General features: G+C 45.7%; 1 protein-coding gene across 4 annotated transcripts in view; it reads right to left on the minus strand.

Moving 5' to 3' along the window:
* Positions 1-20,569, minus strand: part of LOC104565083 (uncharacterized) — a 55,159-nt gene that overhangs the window by 17,653 nt on the left and 16,937 nt on the right. For 3 of the 4 annotated variants that reach the window (XM_010211735.2, XM_010211736.2, XM_088524262.1), the window contains exons 2-3: positions 20,372-20,447; positions 18,364-18,854 (exon numbers count right to left, since the gene is read on the minus strand). In XM_010211735.2, coding sequence (XP_010210037.1) covers positions 18,364-18,854; positions 20,372-20,447 — 567 coding nt within the window. Of the gene's footprint in view, positions 1-8,751; positions 8,829-18,363; positions 18,855-20,371; positions 20,448-20,569 lie in introns of all 4 variants that reach the window. The other variant, XR_015913331.1, reaches the window with a different exon arrangement.

Here is a 20,569-nt window from a genome sequence, read left to right on the forward strand (position 1 = left end):
ACAAGGATTTGTGTTGGTTAATAAGGCCCTCTGGTGTGCTCTGCTGTGATGGACTTAGTAGTAAAATCGGCCTGGCACCCCCTCATTCACAGGGCAATACACCCAGAGGTAAAGCTGCAACATAAACCTCAGCAGAGCTTTCTGAAATTACAGGGCGTTCCTTCTTTCAGTTGGACTGGAAGCAGAGCAGCAGCACCTAGTTGTGCTCATCCACCTTCACTACAAAGATCCAAGAGCTTCAAGAAGAGACAAAATAGAGGCTAAAAAGGAAAATGAAAATATAAAAGGCCAGTTCCCAAGCATTACTTTAACCAAATCACTTCTACTTCACTCTCTGCACTCTATGCATAACATATGCAGCACAGTAAAGCCACAAAGTGAGGAATCTGCATGGTTTTCCATCCCTCAGTTTTCCCTTTACAGAGTCAAATCCTTTCCAAAACGGACTACAGGCTTTCGGATTAGGAAGCTAAAACACCCCGCTGCCTAGCAACAGCCCAGGGACTTTCCAAGGCAGCCTGTTCTCATCCTAACTCTCTAGAGATTTCCACGGCACAAGCCAGCCGCGAGATGCAGCAACTCATTAATTCCTCCTATTCACATAGATAGTTGAAATAACATTTACTTGGCTACAAGGCTCTTAGTAGCCTAAATTCAGCAAGAATGGTCTATAAAGAAAAGGTAATGCACTCAAGTTTACTATCTGTGGGATTACCCCTAACCACCAGGCCAATCTGGAAGCATGGTTGTAGTTTCTCAAGTTATTTTCTGGGAGCAGTGACAAGAGGAGGAGCACTGATCTGCCCAAAGTCAAGTATTAGCTGCAGAGCTGAGAATAAACTGCAGGGTTGGTTTCTTAAACCTTTTATTCCACCTGCAGAAAAGGAAATGGAAGAAAGAGAGGCAGCATCAGCCTCCCTATTTCAATCAAAAAGTCCCTTCTGCTGGTTTCAGACATAACTGTTGGCATTAGAGACAGAAGTTAGAACTTGGAAGTACTATTATTCACACGATGGAAAGTTTATTTTGCAATTTACTGTGGCTTCTGCTTGAAAGGAGGAAATGAAAAGACTAAGGAAATGAGAAAAGCTTTTTTGAGAGTACAGGAGTTGTGCCTTGCTTGAAAAAAAAATAAGGCTGAATTAGAACATTTTAGGGTTAAACTCTCAGAACATAGCAGAATGGACTCGGCCTAGGAACCCTCCCACCAATCCCACCTCCTGTTACACAAACACTTTCTGCTTATAACCCAGTGACTCCCTCCATCCCAGACCTGGGTTTTTAAAGAAAGTTGCAGGGATTGGAAATGCTCCTTTTGCAGGTTGCATGTTTACTGAATAAAGCACTGTAATGAACCCCTGAGCTGATATGGTTTTGCTACACATCACTGTCACATCAAAATACCACAGTAATAGCACAGATGAAACACCGTGCCTACCTCCCTTGAAGCACAGCCTCCAATTCAGCCTTGCTTCAGGTTACATCTCCAATTTAGTAGTAGCGCATTACGTCTTCTAACACTGATTTGAACAGTTCTGAACCTAGCTCAGACAGTTAGGAGTGTACACGCAGACTGTATTATAAAATATAATAACAAACAAAATATAGCTTTTCTTAAGGCAAAATCATTCTAGGAATAGTCTAATCCTTAAGAAGCATGAATTTATGTCATGTTACTGCAGTTCAAAAGTATTTAAAATCAGCAATGAACAATTTAAAGGCTTAATCACAGCTTAATTTTCAAACATTTAAGAGTATGAATAATCTCTTAAGTGTTCAATGTAAAATATCATTGTGCATATTAATAAACACCCTTCCTCTTAGGTACTTTTTATATATACTTTTCTATTTTTATAATGGTTTCATTTTCAATACCTCCATGGGGAAGAACAATAGCTCTTTTGTTTTAATTTTAATATTTCCTGCTGATTTTAAACCCATGATCACACCTTCAGTGAGATGCTGTTTCACTATTATTTTTTTTCCAAACATATTTTATTGGGTGCAATCATGCATAGGACTCTCAGTCCAGCTTCTGCATCTATCTACCCGCCTATCATCATTCTACTGACTTGCACTAAACTAACAACCTTCATGAAAAGCTAAATATTGATGTGCAGTAGCCTCACTCAGAATTAAGGATTTTGCAAGGGTCTACACTAATTTAATGAAGAATACTTCAAAAATGAAAAACTTTGTGTTTAGTAATCCACACTGTGCTCAAAGACCAAGCACTCAAGAGAACATCAGCCATGCCAGAAGTTTGGAGTCTCTCAGGTTTTGCTGAGGACCCTCCAGAGAAGGGCTGGTGCACTTTGATTATCACATGGCAGAGTTTTAAAGTCTTTGCCAAGAAGCAAAGTTTTAAGAAGACCAAATAAATGAATCAATGTCTGAATACCTACCATAAAAAAATAAGTATAGAAAGATTTTTTTTTAAAGGATAAGAAAAAAAAAAGAAACAAAGCCACAATGATGAATTGGTTTTGCCACCCGGGAGGCGGAGGGGAGAAGAGTCCGCAGAGCAGCCTCTCCTGTGAAGCGGACTCCAGTGCCAGTGTGAGAGCTCCAGCACGGCGCCGCTCCCTGGGCCCCCGCTGCAGCCCAGCACCCGGCGCTGAGGCGGCCGAAGCGGCGTGGCCCCAAGCGCTCGCTCGTGTGTCACGCAGGCGCTGGAGCAGCCGGGGCGCTGCCTCCCCTCCCCTCTGCAGCACCCGGCTCGGGCTGGGCACGGTGGCCTTCCCCGCAGCCGCCCTGCACCGGAACAAAGCGCGGAGCCGCACGCGGAGGGTTAACGGTGCGCGGGCCAGGGGCGCAGCTGCGTCGTGGTGGGCAGATGAGGTCAGGCCGCAGCACAAAGTGGCTATTGTGAGGCACGCTGCGGCTCCAGCCTTCTGCTTGACCGAGTCCCACCTCCGTCCCACCGCGTGGCACTGGACAGGCTGGCCGGCGGCACGGGGAGAAAGGGCCGGCCTCAGAAAAGAGGCTGCTGGGGGAGGACACACGCACGCAGATAAACTGGTAGCAGCCTTGCACCATCGAAAGGACGGGTATTTCAAAATGGCCCCTTCAAAATGGCAAGGACTGAACCGAAGGAGAAGCCAGATTTGAAACACCCATGAGGCCTCACCAGACCTCAGCAGTCAGGGTGAAGCTTCCAGCTTCTCCCTGACCCAGCAGCCACAGGCATCTCCACTGGAAAACATCATGGCCTGGTGCTTGTGCTGTGCTCTGAGGTTACTCTGCGTTAGCCTTGCCCTCTGCACAGCGCTGCGCCGGACAGGTGCTGTCCCGAGCCCGAGGGACATCCCATTGCCTGGACCAAGGCTCAAGGCTGCTGTGCCCTACACGTTCCGCGTCCTACAGGGGCACCGGGTCTCTGCTCAGTCTGACCCAGCAGGACAACATTAGCAGAACAGTATTTTGGCTACATAGATGATTATCGTCCATCGTAGTCTGCAGACTCACATCACCCTAAAATACTGGCTAATTCAAGTGTTTTGGCTGGCATTCCCTCTCTATAAAAACAAACTGGAGCATCCAAATACTGTAAGCTGTGGTGATACTGTGGAAAAAAAAAAGTTATTTCTACATTTTTACTGTTTATTAATGCATTTTCTTTCTACTATATTTGTCCTTACTCTACGAGGAACCCCTTCAAAGCATAACACATTTAGTCTCCTGACACTTTCATGTAAGCCCCAACCTCCATGAAACAGGGCAACCTCAGTCTTTCTGTCAACACATCTGGCCAGCAAGTGCTACAAACCAATGGCCTTGACTTTAAGAGCCAATACTGACTCCTTAATATCTCTGGACAGGCTAACAGAGGAAGGGCTGATCGCAGTGGTCACCATTCTAAATAAATTCAAATTAACTTAAAAAAAAAAAGACCAAAATGTGTACACGAGGGACTTGTCTGGGATCACACACTCAGGAGATGCTGAAGAATGAAAACCACAACAGAATATCTTCTGTGGTCACAAAATCCCCCCCAACAGGGTGTCATTGGTCACCTGGTTTTATGCACTACTCGGAGGGGCTCAGCTATCACTGCTGAGGAGAAATGCGTAAGTACCTATGGCAAATATGGGAGGAAAAAAAATAGGTCTATGACCAAATTTACTGTTTCGCGGGTTGGCGTTAACTACAGGAACAAGTTTTCCTGCTGGGAATTGCTCTGCAAATGAGAGTGAGCCAGCTGAATCCCAATCTACAAGGGTGAGCAGGCGACCATAACAGTGTGACACCAGGTTGCGGGCTCTGGCTGATGCCTGCCATGGGCAGTTTAGTCAAAGCTTGCCCAAGAGGGCCTACCATCTGGCACAGGGTCTGCATTCCCACTACTCCCAAGGCCCAGAAAGCAGGTAACATTATTCAGTTTACAAGCTGTTTTTTAGAGCGCTCCCCAAAGATGACACTAAAACCACAGCTAATGCAAACACAGGTAGCTGCATACACATTTACAGCCTAAGCAAACAAATTTTGCGCCAGTCTGTAGATGACTCTGGCTTTGTACTGCTCCTGGGTCATCTTTGTGGCAGACAGTTTGTCAATATGCTCTGGATTCGTACAGAAGTCTTGTTTCCCTGGGCGCAGAGGAAATGGGCCAGATTCACCCTGGCACTTTTGCTGCTAGCCGTTGGATTTGAATTTGAGGACTGGGCAACTGAACACACTATATGGAAAGTGCCCGGCTCAGCAGCCACTTCCCCTGCTGGTCTGGCAGAAACTCAGTCTGCTGATCTGCAGGGTACATCAGATGGTTCATCTATTCACTCCTCGCCAATCCAAATCCCTTGCTGAGTTTTCTTTGAGGCCTAAACTCCATTTGTGCAGGAAACACCTGACCAAGATCTCCAGCACTTGTGGAATAACAAAAAAATACAAGGAAGAGGCAGGATTCATTAATTCCCTATCATTCATTTGTACGTGACAAGATAGGTATACCTGAGTGCAAATGCTGAGCTAGCCCCTCCTGTTCACTAGAGCTTAGCAAATGGGAAGTGTGAAGGGACAGGAGGTTCTAGTTTCACAGCTGGCAGGCATGATAGAGGCTCCTGAGAAAAAGCTTACAAGGCTTTTAATTCAGAGTTGCCAACGTGACTGTTTCCTCCCTTGATTCCTGGTCTTGGCTCCAAAGCTGTCCACAGGGAATGCGCGGGCTCATCTAACATATCATCTGATGTCTCTCAGCTTGTCTCCCAGTTTCAGTCTGTGACCGTTAGCGATGTTCTAACTTGGATGTGACTACAACCCCTCCCTCCCTGCTGATTTTTGCTGTTGGCAGTGTTAAGGCAGAAGGCCTCGCCGCCTCCTGTGCCGTCACCAAGCCTTCCCTCAGAGCACAGCTACAGCGCACGGCCAGCACGATTTGGAACAGGCAGGCCTGGACGCTGCTGCTTGTTGGCTGCTCAGACACTGCCCCCTGAAGCACACCGAGAAGGGGTTAAAACTTTAGCACAACTCAGGCAATGGACACCACTTCCTTCAAGCAGAAACGCAGAGAGAAGGTTCTGAAAGTCACATAGCTCTATACCAAGGGGAAGAAGAAAAAAAGCAGTGACAGGTACAGACTCTTGTTAACTGCCATGTTACTGGGATACAAGTAAAAACAGGATTCACAGAGAGCTGCTGCAAACCCACAGCACACAGGCACTATTAAAGTGTATCCCAGACTACCTTAACATGGTCCCTTGGCTAACTGAGATCACTATGAGACCTTACAAAGGCTATATGGTTTCACAGACCAGTCAGCAAGGCCTCACACATACCAGACAGGGAAAAGCCTGGAAATCTTGGACATCGGTTTCCAGAAGAGTCCTGCACACTCACATAAGTTCTCCTCAGCAGACAAAAGTACGGCTGTACACATGCAAAAGAACAAACAGACCCAAATTGTTTCAAGCCTCTAAGCTATTTTCTTCCTGTTTTAGAGTCAACCTGAATGTTTTACATGGTGATATCAAGCATTTGTGTTTAACAGGATAGATTCTTGGGCTTGATGACCTGCTTGAAGCCTCAAAACCTGCCCTAAAGCATATAGTTAGCACAAGGAATTTTCCTAGAGGTAAAAGAACTACACTATCTATCTCTAAATATCCAAGTGCCCAATAGAGAGCAAAGGGTTTGCCTGGGGAGAACATGGAGTGTGCATATTGCCAGCTCATTCTTAGGCAGCAAGGTGGTCTTACTGGAACTTCTCAAAGTAGAACAACATGAGTACATGCATTGCACTAAATCACAGAAAAGATTTTTAAGTGGCATGGAAGGCAAGCTTAGCTTGTTTTTCAAAATGGGAACCTCAAAAGTTGACTTTGAATTGCCTGCTGCCTTCTCTCCAGTTGAGTGCAGGGGAGTATCTTGGGAACCTTTCCTTGGGTTCAGCCAGTGCCGCTGGGGAACCTGCAAAGGCAATTTTAGGCAGAACGCACACAAGGTCACAACTTCATGTGATAACTTTCATTTGTGGATGACAGAGAAACTTTGAAGAAGCCAAATACACACTGACTGCACCAACAGCTTCTGCAAGCCAAAATAAGCCTGTCTAAAACAAACAAACAGACATCATGAGCCATGGGGCCTGCTCAGGAGACTGAACATACAGCAAAGTCGCACTCCTTCCCTCTGCCCCTCCAACACAGATATTCACGTCACGCCTGCAGAGCCCTGCAGCATATTTCAGTCTTCTGCTTCCACATGACTATGCCTGTTTGTGAGAGATGCTATTTGTTTGCACAGGCACATGAAAATAATTTCACATAAATAAGTACTGTATCAGAAGTTACAGACTAGATGATGATAAACAGACCATTTTTTGTCCTCATCTAAGCATCCACAAGATGGAAATAGCAGAATATTAACTACTGCCAAAAGAAAAGATGAAATAACTCAACTGTTCCCACAATCTTCACCCTACAACCTACTTGTCCCCCTTTCTTTGCCCCCTTGAACCTCACACACTTGTTGGTGACAAGGGAGCACACTGAAGTGGCTGGCTGGCTAATAGGATCAAGGCCTCTTACTCCAGGGAGCTAATCCATTTATACAGCATATAATTAACCACTGCACTCGGAGAATACTCTCCCGTGCCTGCCACCTGCATCAGGCCCCAGTGCAAGAGTGCCTGCCCAACACCTGCCTCGCAGCACACACGAAGCTCAGAGCTTGTGACAGAATCCAGTCAACCACAGTGAGAGGGCTGGCCTAAGCCAGCACCCAGGTGAGCAGCTTGCAAGGATTTCAGAGGAGCCCAAAGCCTCAGCCCTGTGCTTTGTCCTTCCTCCTATGTAGATACGCAGCTGTCCTCAGCACTGCTCATGAGCACTGCTAGCTTTTGACACCCTTTTGCATCCTCTTTGTCCAAGTCCTGCCCAAGGCCCAGGACAGCGCAGAAGCTGATCCAGGGAAGTCTGTATGATGCGAAGAGCAGCAAAGTCAGCTCAGCAAAGCTGTACTTTCCCATAGCCATTTCAGTGCACCGAATGCCAGCATCTTGTCCATAGGCACCAGCACTGGACACATCACTCCTGCTAACATTTCAAATCTCCTCCATGCAGGGGCAGCTCAGAGCCAGAGAGAGACTACGACAATTCCTTACCAGTAGTAGCAGGGTACAGTGATCCTTAGCGCTGCACCCACTAGGAAAAAGCTGGAGACTGCTTGCTTAGCATATGTCCCTCCACTGACTGCATCAAGCTCCACTGTCCACATTCCTGGGAATAAACCTTCAACTTAACTGTAAGCTACATACCACAGCCCATACAGCCGGCGAGTCCTCACAGCATATACATCAACTTTAACACAGAATTCATTTAGGTCTTTTTTTTTTTTTTTCACTCAGGATTTCAGCCCACCTCATGCTTATGGAGTGGTCACGTCCTAGGACCAAGGGGGCTTGTTTATCCATCACACTGGAGAAGGGCAAAAGTTCAGATCATCTCATTAAAGCAACAAAAAGCAAAGTACAAAGGCAGACCTGACTGTCTCAAGTATAAGTTCATTACAAAACTCTGGGCATAGAGAGGTGGATAATAAAAGCAACAATTCATACCATATTTATATGAATAGGTTTGAGAGTGTTTGAGTGATTTGGGTGCTTGCATCTGGGAAGCAAATGAACCGGCGTTTCAGTTCTGTACAGTTTTATACTGTGGACCAAGCAACACAGGCAAGTTTCAAAGTTGCAGCAGCAGTTACTGCTGCTTTCTATGCCTAACCCTACCAGCAGCCCCACTGTGAGTAGTCATCTGATTTTTTCAGCTTCTTGTGTTTTACCATTTCACTCATAGCTAAGGTCCTTCTATAAGATATTTAGCCTAACTTCCCATAATTAGAAGGGACTGCAAGATGCAAACAGGAAAAATTAGCACATCAAAAAATGCTGTTCATGCTTCTTTCATCAGTCATTAGGGACCTGAAAAGAATATTAGCAATATGTTGAAAGAAGAGACACAAGAATACAAAAAAGATGTAGTACCAGGGGTACCTCCCTCTGCTTCAAATGCATTTTCCAAAAGCACCACTTTCACTGTGCACAATTTCACTCTGTCCTCTAAAAAAAAAAAAAAATCAAGAGAGCTGGCCATGTGATTCAACAGGAATATATATTAAGTTGAAAACAACAAACTAAGAATTTTATTTTATAACATGCTAAATTCAGACCTATTATGAAAATATGCATATCACAAAGTCACTGTGCTGTTTCAGTGTTCTGAACAAAGCACTGCATCTTAGGTTTTTGAGACTTACCTTAATATATGCTCAATATACAGCCTTGTCATCTAGTCAGGTACACCATGTTCTTGCATGAGGCTTGTCTGTATTTTCTGTTCATAGAGCAAACAATAGAAGCAACAGACTTTGCTGAATGAACTCAACTGCATTCCCTGACCCATGGTGGGTTCCCCAGCTTGCAAGCACATCACCTATAGTGTAATTAGTATGGATTTATAGCATTAAGAAAACCAGACATCTGAACTGCTTTCACTTTAAGATTATCTATGCCTACATTAGGAACTGCACAGAATTTTGGGAAAGAAAAAAAAAATGTTCCTTGCTTCTTAATCACATTATCCCCACACACTCTCATGCCAGAGTCTGTAGGAGTGCCTGAAGAGCCTGTGAAGTGATGTGCAAGCTAGGGGACTTCTAAGCTGTCCAAAGGTAGGCAAAAAGACACACCTGTGCTGTGAAAAACATGCCTGTCTGCAGCAAGATTGCAAAGTAACTTGCAGAGTACTGAACAAGGTGTTATCCTTTGTGTAACTGCTTAATATCTTAACACCAAAACAAAATGATAGCTTGCAAGGATATGCCAAGATTTTAAAACAGGATCTTTAAGAAAAAAAAAAAACACACACACAGCTGCTGTCCTAACATAGATACAATCACAGACTTTCAGTTACATAAAGCTCCTAACACTGTTTACAGAATCCTCAGTTTTCAAATTTATTTCTACAAAAAGTATTTTGCATGAGCAAGCAAAGTCCAACAGGAGATGGAAAAAGATCATTTTCAGTGATGAAAAAGGGCAAACTTAAAAGAGTTCATTCAAAGTACTTTCATTTGTGTTTTTCTAGTTTACCTGTGGCCCTCAAAACATCTATCCTTTTGAAAACCTTGCAATGAGGAAGAAAAAAAAAAAAAAAAGCTGACCTATTTATCATCATTTCCTCACAACTAACTACAGCCCAACGAGAACTGTGTAGGTAGGAAGGCGGCTCTGGAGAAGGGCAGAGAGTTTCAGAGGTGAATCTACATTCTTTTAACCCTGTGCCCATCCACATGAGAAGTGCTGCCTCACTGCTGCCAGACTGAGTGCCTCTGCCTGTGAGAAGAGCTATGGACCAGTGCCCGAAACTCCCATTGACATCAACGGGCTCAAGAAAGCGAGAACAGAGCCCAGCAGTGCAGTTCTCATGTGAGCCAACAAAGGAGAGGCTATTCAGAGCTAAGGCAGAAAATCAGAGCTAAACCCCAGCCCACGCCAAGGACAGCTGTGTTGTTGACAGCCAGGCTGACTGTTCTAGCAAGCCAAAGATTTTCCCCAAACCAGCGTTTCCTAGAGTGTTTACACTAATCACAGACTTGAAGGCTCTAGAAGCTCAGCTGACTTCTGCCTGTTCCACAGGAATGGCTGCTGTGGCTCTCAAGCCTCTCGGACATGCTGTGGGACACGCTTCCTGCTTGCAGTCTGCAGAGGCAGAACTGGAGCACAAAAACCCAGCATTAATACTGAATCTCCATCCGCACATGACTACCTTGTTTCAGCAGCATACAAACCCACATTTCCATCTCCCCTTCTCTCTCACACTCTTCGCCACTGCCTCACAGGAAACTCGCAGGGTCTAAAAGGCATCATCCGTGTCGTGCCTCAAACACTGGTGCCAAGCAGTGCTCCCTGGGGAAGCCTCCTTCCTTGAGAGAAATGGTGCTGCACTGTGCAAGGGGAAGACACAAACAGGCTCTTGCTTTCCATTTCTGGCTACTAATCTCATTTTGTAGTGCTCTGAACAAGTGGCTTACGGATTGTTTCTTAAGCATACTCACTCAGTAGCAGATCCTGCTATCTTGCAGCTGCTGACTTCTAAAAGTCATTTCTCTTAAGTGCTTAAGCTGGGAATTCAGCACTTAGTGGTGGTGGTGGTAGGGAGTAACAAAAACAATAGCTCAAATCTGTCTCTTCTGCTTGTCTCAAATCCTCACTCTAACAAAGCCAGAAAGGAGAGCAAAAAATGGGCACCACTCTCACAAACCCTCTAGGCTACATGAGGAACAAGGGAGATTGGTTCCAAACAACCAGTTACCATTTCCAGTATCCTCAAGCTCAACTCATAGCTCCTACAAAGACGTTAACAGTAAGGCTTTCTCCTTCTCAGCAGACCTTACCACAGGCAAAAGATGCACCTTTTCTGGTACACGTACCTGAAGATCCATTCACCCACAAATACACGCATGGAGTGACAGAATATGGTGAAGCTGCCTGCAAGTGCCTTTTCTCCCCAGACAATGATGAGATATTTGTATCACAAACAGCCACCTGGTGAGGGAGGAGTGGGCAGGGAGAGGTATCTGCCCAACCAAACTGTCACTCTGGGACCCAACCCAAGCAGTCCTTGTAGTCCACACGGGGCAAGGACAAGGGAGGTGAGGACAATGCTTCCCTGCTTGAGAGGGCAATGCAAACAAGGGCCTGATCTTCTCTGTTCACGTCCAAGCAGCATCTACTACTTGGTCTTGCTGGAAAGTATAAACAGGTTGTAGCAAAAACTTCTTAATCTGCCAAGTCCTTGAGGCTACCTGGGCTAAACTTAGAGAAGGAGAGTGTGCCAGCGCTATCCTTCTACAGTGCACTATATCAGAACAAGAAAACTAAAAGGCCTTCCACAAAAAAAGGGACAGGTGACCTGACAGGCAGAGCGGGGACAGTTGGAGGACAGCTGCACTTGAGTGCCCAGCATCCATGCTGGGGCAACCTTTCACCCCACCTCAATCACATTTATATCAGCACTGTCATAGCTGCACTTAGGGTTGGTAGGCTTTGCTGAATGATGCTCTTTGTGGCTTCCTGGAAACCTTCCATGAACAAGCCTCCCATTTCTACTGGCAGTGGGTTTTAATTTCTGCTCTTCAGTAGGAATTAATGTCTGTAGAGCTCAGAGAGAGGTAAAGATGGAAAAGAGAACAAGAATTCAAGCTCATCCATTTGCAAGCAGAGACTGTGGCAGCTGCTGTGGAAGCACCTTCTCTTTTTGCTTGGAGGTGCCATGTTCAGGTTCTTCTCTGTAAGGCATCGTTTCCTGTCCCTCACTTGTTGAGTTCATGCACCTCTCTCAAGTACCCTGAAATGGCCCATTGCAGACTTCCTTGGCCAGACTTACTCCCTACCTACCTGAGTCAAACCAGGAGCTCAGGCCTCACACAGTGTCACCAGCATCTCCCAGGACATCTCCTGGAGCAACTTCCCAAGGCCACATGCCAATGGTGCCGTATGCTCATTTGATCTCCTCTCCCTGGTCTGCAGCCAAAGAACCGGCTTTAGCCTAATACCTTCTTACCAGGCTTTAGAGCCTCACGAAAGAAAAAGAAAGACGGCAAGACTGGGAAGGTAGCCAGGCAGCCTGCCAATCTAAAATGATAAGCCTTTGGCTTTAATCTCATGCTCATAATTTATTGCCACTGGTGTCAGGTGCTATTATTGTCCCTTTGGGGATCTTAATGGCTCTCTCTCCAGTTCTGTCTCTTCCTACCCACTTCTCTCTCCCCTCCAACAGATATATATAATATTGCATTTTCAAAACATATACACATAGCCACACGTCAGCCACATCTGATTTCCTTTCCTCGTCCTCCTTTTCCTCCTCTAAGCCCTATGGTGCGCTCAAAATTGTTCTGACCAACCCAATATTCTGACTCTCTGTCAGTATCCAAAGCAGCACAACAAGGAATCAGGTTTCAGATGTTCCAGCAGATGTTCTAGCTACTAGCTTATGCTTGGAGACAGACCAGATGGCACTTAGGCACTACAATACTCCAAACAGCTACATTCAAAACACGCAGACTCCCAGGAAGAGAAGGTGAAGTTGCATGGCTAGGTACCCAGAAGGAAAGAGGATAGATGAGCATGTCCAGACAGAAGCACCCATATTCCATCCTCATCCATCTCCCCCTCACACTGTTGTCCCTTTGTATGTATTACAAGCCAGATCTCAAAAGACTGGGGTTAAACAAGGAAGGATTAAGGGAGAACAGCATATGTATTTTGCTGTAGGAATGGGCAAACACTCTGTGCCAGAGCTGACACATGCCTGGTATGGTGGAAGAGGTCCAAAGAGGGATGTGTGACAAGAAAGGAAGTCTGTTTACAGCATATCTGAAAGCTGAATACAGTATCAAGAGATTCTATAGCATGGGAAAGAAATGCCACACTGAATTGGGGTTGACTTGTAAAGAAGTTACTTCTGTACCTCAACATGGACAATACTCTTAGCTTCTACTGGGCTGATCTCTGTTGGAAGCTTAGGAATATGACTAGTTTGTCCTACCTGCCTTGCCAAAACAGACAGCAGGTGAATTTTGGCCTTACTGCCACTGAAGCAAAGACATACTCAACTTGCCTCCTTCAGGAAACCAAGGGAAATTGTTACTCTCTCTAGGAAGTAGCTGGGCTGAACTGTGGGTGCGTTACCAGCTCTCTCCTACTCCGATCCATCCAGGCTGGGCAGCATGCAGGAGCTTTCACTGCAGCATGGCTTTGCACAGAAACCATCTTTCAGATATTAGATAACAGAGACAGCAACTAGGGGAGGCAAAGAAGAGACAAGGATATCTGCTCTCTGGCAGAGTCATAATCGCCCCCTTGGAGCGGGGTGGGGTTCTTCACGCCTTCCCTCACTATTGAGTCTTTCCACTTCCCAAACCTGGGTGCTCTTTAACAGTACTCCTCCTTCCTTCCCTCCCTGTGTCACTATCAGACAGCAAACAACTTAATCAGCAAACCAGATGTCAGTTGGGGGCACTAAGCCAAAGAGTCTTCACAACAGACATCAAACCTAAAGAGAACATCTCCTCACCTCCTCCAAAGAGACAAGGAGCAAGATACCTCTACTGTACCCCGTCACCCACTTACACCACTCCTGTCCAGAGTCACACTGTCTCCTGCCACAGAACTACATCCTTCCAGGCAGGCAGGTAGTTCAGATAATATAACACACCTTTCCCAGCCCCATTTTTTCCATGCTAGAATTGCCTCACAGTAGCACACTGTTTTTTTCACTGGCTACTTCATTGCCAAATGCTGGCAGGGGTGAGAAGGACAGGGCTTCCCTGCTGTAAAAACAGCAGCTGTAGAATATTTGCTGAGGATAAAAAATAAAAGCAGAATTGCAGGAGGTTACCAGAAGCAGTATTTCTCATTCTGTAATGGAACAATCAGTCCCTTCAACAGTTTCCTTACTATATTGCCCCAACTAGCAGTCTACAGCATTTCAGAACACAGGATTCCTATGGCCCAACTTTTCACACCTGGGAAAGAAGTTCTGGCCCCTTAAGATTTCTATCATTTGGTGTAGACCTCAGATGTCCTAAGTGCCATAGGAAAAAAAAATGAAGCAGCAGAGAAGAGAGTCAAAGAGCTTAAGACGAGGAATAACTATTGTGCTGCTTCTGTCGGCTGTTAGGCCCAGCACAGGCCCATGAACTTTGCTCAGTCACTGTGGAATATGGTGGCCCAGGGCAGAGAGAGCAATAAAACTATCGCCAGCGCCAGCAGTGGATTTTGCAGCACCCCATGAGAAGAGAGAGACAAGCTCAGAGGAGTGAACAGCTGATAACAATTTTCAGTAACTGACAAGGGCTGGATTGAAACTGGAGGCCTGGAGGTGAAAAGGGCTCGTGAGCTCACACGTTCTCTATCTGGAGGCCATTTGTCACGTCCTGCAAGGCAGGCAAGGGCAAAGCCCAGCTGTGCTGCCGAGACTGCAGTCTCACCCTACATTCATCACTGCAGTCCAGCTCACAAACCGGCGGTCAAGTGCCAGAAGTGACACAGGAGCATAACTGGGAACACACTGCAGGTACCCCAACTCTTTGCCTTGTACTTTAAAGCCATGATTTCCCGGCCAGCTGTCTACCCACTCTTAAATGAGGGCAATTGGAATTTCTCACCTCTCAAAACTGGTCTGCTTGGATTATGATCTACCTTCCTGCATACTGCACTCAAAAATCTACCTTTAGCTACTTGAAAAAACAAAGAGCTCCAGCAAGTCCCATTACCCAGTACGGGAGGATGGATCTTTTGCTTCCCTTTTATCTGTTTACACACCATGTCAGGAACAATTAGTCTCATCCCTTGGGAACCAGCTCAGCAACTCCAAGGAGCCTGTGCAATATCCTGGACTTCCTCATGCCTCAGCTAACCCTGGCATCCCCCGCAGCCTTCAGCCCAGGCCATCAAAGCATCCCTCTGCCTTCCTTGACCTGGCACCCTTGGCACTGCCAAAAAAGCCAGACCCACTCATGTTCAGAGGGTGGCAGCAGCCCTTGTCTTTCTGGAACATGCCCGACCTTCATTCAATAGCAGAGGGCTGGCAGCAGGGCCTGTGTGTAATTAGATTGCTGTCCAAGGACCGAGATCAAGGGGCAGCTGGGACAGGGCATTCACTGGAGCAATGTGTGTGTCTGCACGAGCCAGGGCATTTCAGCCCAATTAAGGGAAAGAAAAGAAGAAGTCTTCTGAGCTAATTTTCTGGTCCTTTGGAGGAGTGAAGAAAAGAATGTGTTGGATGTCCCTTGCTCAGCCTCAGTAGGGAAGAAGATAGGTGACTGGCGAACCAGGCAGCCAACTGCCCAGACTCACGGTTCTGGCACACAACGGGCAGCATCACACTGTCCTGTGAAGCTGGAAAAGCATCCTCTGGCATCCAGCCAGAGTGGCACTTGAAAGCCTGTTCCTGTACGGCCTCTCCTGCTGAGGAAGGTTGAACTGAACAGCCCAGGTGACACAGCTGTTCCACTTATCAACAGGCCAGAGAGGTAGAAACACAGAAATTCCCTGCTCCCTTAAATGCTTTCAGACTATCCCCAGCCCACTTACGTCTCCCAAATTTGCCTCTCCCCCATATCAAAAGGCATCACATCACTGAAGCACGTGAAGAAATCCTGACAGCACATACCACAGGTCTGTGGCCTTCCTATAAAAGCTGCCTTGAAAGTCCCAACACAGACCCCACACCACACCACAGCGCTCTGGACCCTTTTCCCACCACCATCCAAACAGGTTTTGATGCAATGGCAATGCACTTTGCATCTCTTCATCCACTTTTGAGCCTTCCATTCCATACCATGTGCCAAAAAATACCTTCTTGTCTCAGAACACATTTGCTCATAGCACAAATGAATCTTGACTGATACTCTGTCATCTGCTGTCAGCTCCACAGAACTACAAGAATAGGAAGGAAGGCTCAGGGTTAACAGCAGAGACTGCACCTGATACTCAAAATAGTTTCCATATACTAAGTTTATCAGCTGTAGTCTCATGGTCAAGCACATTATAATCACGTAAGAGTCACAAAGTGAGCACAGCTTTGAGATTCTGGGCCCAGGTGGAGCCTTGGAGAAGCCAGTTAATACTATCATTCTTCATTTGCATTGTATTCCTGACTCAAAACACATGGTGCCAACTGTTGACAACCACTTTTGATGGAAAATGAAGACAGATAAAGAAAAAAACACCCTCCCATATGTTATAGATGGGGAATAAGGGACTGAACATGACTTGCCTATCAACACGACACAAGGATTCTGTAGCAGAACTCAAAACTGAACCCAGATTTCAGATCACTATCATAAGAAAAAAAGTTCATTAAGATCATCATTTCTGTCACAATTTTTGTAACAACAACAACAAAAAAGCATAGGTAGCACGTAAAAAGCATGCAGGAAACAAGATTTTCTAGATGAAGCAAGAACTAATAAAAACTTCAAGTTTTCACTGGTTGAAAATTAACCCCCCCCAAAAAAAGCCTCCGTGTTACATAATTCAAGCTGCATCCCATTTTGTGTGTATGTGTGTGTAGCTTTTGGGGAAAGGGAAGGAGGGCAAAAAAAGCACATACTTTTAATCAAAACCTGACCTTTCTTTAAAGCTGTGATTCCAAGAACCGGAAGTGATAATGACATTTATAATAAAAATGTTATTAAAATACAAAAACCCCGGTGATTTCAATGATGCTTGCAAGCATCGTTGCAATTGTTGCCACAATTAACACAGAAGTGTAGCGAGCAGAAGTTCCAGGAAGCAAACCATTCTCATACAGTTTCACAGAAGAAAAAAGAAAAAAAAAAAAAAAAAAAAAAGCAAGAAAATCCCATACTGTTTGGAAAGCACATGCAATGTAGTCTCTACCCTGCTCAATGTCTGGGTGCCAGCACACTTCCAAACCCACTGCTGCAGTGGCCGTAAGGCAGAGCAGATGGATGCTAGCCTGGAAGCTGAATCACAGAATGCACCTGGGCTGAATGGTAAATTTCTCTGTGCACTCCATGTTAAAAGGGGAAGAAAAAAAAAAAAAGAGAGAGAGAGAGAGAGAAACAGGGCACAGGCTCTTTGGCTTTTTCCTCCTCTCATTACAATGTGAGACTAATTTTAAAAGTCTGCTGTCAGTATCACTGGAAGATTTAGGTGATGTGAAATGCAGGACTGGGCCTATAGAATGTTCTACGAACAGAAACTTGGCAAGAAGGGAAAGGAGGGGGTGAGGAAACTGTACTGAAACCACAAGACTCTGCATTATGCATTCACAGGATACATGCTGCCAACAGGATTGAGAACAGGCAGCTATGTAATGGGGAAATTGAGGGGACTCGCTTTTATAGATCTTGGAAAATAAATACATAGGCCTTTCTTTTAGTGGAACTGTCTCACAGGCTTAAAGAGGATTTTAATGAGGTTAAATTTGGTACATCCAACCAAATAAAATCAGGGAAATTCTTCCTTAATGTCCTAATGAGAGGAAATCAGAACAGAAAATAACTGTCTGTAACTTACTGCAATTTACCAGGGTCAGCAAATGTCTGGAGATTCTCTTCCAAACAGACACTACACCAGCGCAAGATGAAAGATTAATAATGAGGAGCTGAAATATTAACTCTGCAACTAAAACCTTGTGAAAGTTGGTGGTGCTGGGAGGCACTGCACAGGCCAGACGACCCCACCAGTACCAGGCAGGCCATACCTGCATCTAGAACAAACTGTGAACAGTTTTTACTTGCAAACTCGTAAGAATGTAACACACAGTGTTTTGCACTGCTGTAAAAACCATAGGAGGAAAAAGGAGACCCAGTCCCAAGGCATCAAGAACCATGGTGTGATATCCATCATCATTGCACCTAGGACTACTTTCATCTCTCAGATATTTCTTTATACAGGACTACTTTCATCTCTCAGATATTTCTTTATACAGTCCTGGGTAATCATTTTTTTGGATGTGAATGCTATGGATCAGCTCATGGCTCTTGGGGTAACTCCACTGAAGTGAAATCTAAGGATTTTGTTCTTCTATCATGCAACAAACTGGCCAGTACAGATGCTTCTTTCTTAATAGGTGGAAAGAGAATAGTCCAACTCTGACAAGAATCACTCAATTAGCAGAGGCTTTAATTCTAAAAAGAAGCCCTTCCGCAGCTCAGGCCTGGTTTATTCCAGACAGAGGGCAGAAGTAATGATTATGGCTCTGAAGATGTGATCACAAGAAGCAGCACCCTTATGAACCGCCTGAACTCTATCTCTGTAACTTACTCCTCTTTACTCACAACACTAGCTCTGAAGTGATATTGCCTTCCTTGCACCAAGTTCTGCCTTACCTGCTGCATTTTTTCCAGGTCCAGGCTGGGCCTGCTGACCTTATCCCCATATCCTTGCCGATGTCTCTTACAAGGCATGACTTGCTCAAAGCCTGCCCCGACGCTCGTGAAGATTAGAGGCCTGGAGGCTGCGTTCCGCCCCAGGGGCTGCAGTCTCTTAGGAGGGGAGGCACTGAAGAGCACGGGGCTTGGGCTCGAGTGCAGGCTCTCAGCCTGCTCTGCTACGGGCTGGAAGGACATGGCGCACAAGTTCTTCACCTCTTCGTCGCTGGAGGACGTGTTGTTGCTGTCCCCGCAGCAGGCGAGCCTGCTCACCTGGGACCACTTCCGCTTCTCAGCGGCAAATTCCCGGTTGATGCGCTCCAGTTCCTCCTCCGAGCTGTGGCGATCCAGGCTGGCATGAAAAAGAGCCCGAACCTTGCAGCATTGATTCTCTTGATTCTGAAGCTGGTTGGTAGCCAGAGGGGTCAAGGTAGAATTCCGTCTTCGCTCTGGTGGGAAGAGGAGAATTAGCAGATCTGCATTCATGACCTGCCAAACCAGGCCTGCTCTCCCAGCCTGTTTTCTTGACTTCCCAAGTAAATTTCTGAACTGCTTGCCTCCTTCCCCAGAAGAAACACTTTGCTGCTGAATGCTCCCCTTTGGAAGTTCCCGGATCTTAGTTTAGACCAGTCTGCTAGATACCAGCTTGCAAATCATCACCTGGAAATCTACTATATGGCAAGAATACAGAATCACAGAACGGTTGAGGTTGGAAGCTACCTCTAGAGATCATCCAGTCCAACCTCCCTGCTCCAGCAGGGACACCTAGGGCATGTGGCAGAGGGTGGTATCCAGGTGGGTTTTGAAGATCTCCAGAGAAGGAGACTCCACAACCTCTCTGGGCAGCCTGTTCCAGGGCTCTGTCACCCTCGCAGTAAAGAAGTTCTTCCTCACATGGAGGTGGAACTTCCTGTGTTTCAATACAGATCTGTTGCCCACCTCATTCCATAAATCCAAAATGCAGAAGGCATTATCTTACAAAATATGCTATTAGTCACTTGCTTCTATCAAAAGACATGCCAGTGACCAGCTCTCAGGAAACATGAGGTTAAGTTACATGACTCTAAGAAACACATCTATGGCTCAATAGCCTAAATTTGGCATTTTGGAGGTAAAGGTCCTCAATTACAAAGTCTGCCAGATAAAAGAGCCTACCTTCATCCACATCTTTTTAACTATTTTGCTGGACAACTTCTAGGTTAAATGTCTGGAGCCAGGATTAAAATTCTGACAGGACATGTCCTGTGAGTCAGGAATTTAACTTCTATAACCCTTGTATAAAACGTTGGCGAGATTATGAGCTCCACATAAAACATACAGTATGCACAAAAGGCAGAAACTTTAACAGAGCTCAACAGCCATGTTTACTGCTTATTTCACTGATGCTAATCATACTTCAGCATAGAGCCAAGCAGAATTTTCCCTTTCACTGAAGCCCTTAGCTGCTACATGCTACTATGGCAAAGCACCTGTCTCTCCTCTGTCAAAGATAGCCAGCTATATCCAAGGATACCAGTGGTACAGGAGAGAGCTCCCTCCAATTAATTAGTCCAGAAAGGTGGGAAGAGAAGGTCAAACCTGGAAATGGCAAGAAATAGGAAGCCTGGAACAAGATTATACAGATGCATAAGCACAGAATAGAAGTTGGAGGGCTAGTCCCAGCTCTGCCACTGACCTGACTGGAGACCTCTGCCACCCCAAATCTGCAGCATCTTAAGCTGTGCTTAATGACCTCTGCCTCTTTTAAACTAAGTGATAGTATCTGATAGAAGCATCTGATAACAATGAACTGATCTGAATCTGATAATTCTCCTTGTGAGGTCCCAAAGACTTCAAGGTGACCTACTTAATGAAGCTGGTTGTGATGCAGCTGGGAGTGGCAAGAAGGCACTTCCACGAGCAGAGGCAACAAGCAAAATGTGCTTCCACTGTAGCATCCCAGGACCCTGCTATCTTGTCCCGTTACCTCTGTCAATCTGAGCAAGCTCCTGGTTCTCTCCCTCAGAGTCGTCGCTGTCCTCATCACTTGGAGGGTAGGAGATCTAGGGGGCAAGTAGAAAGAAAAGGCTTCATTGTGAACATGGAGTATTGCCCCTGCTGCTGCCAAAGCCACTTCCCCCACCCATATCCTGCAGGCGTCCACCCCAGCTAACCGCACACAGGC

Source organism: Tinamus guttatus, unplaced genomic scaffold (genome assembly GCF_059628265.1).
Source record: "Tinamus guttatus ecotype Peru unplaced genomic scaffold, ASM5962826v1 Tinamus_guttatus_pri_ptg000208l, whole genome shotgun sequence".
NCBI lineage: Eukaryota > Metazoa > Chordata > Aves > Tinamiformes > Tinamidae > Tinamus > Tinamus guttatus.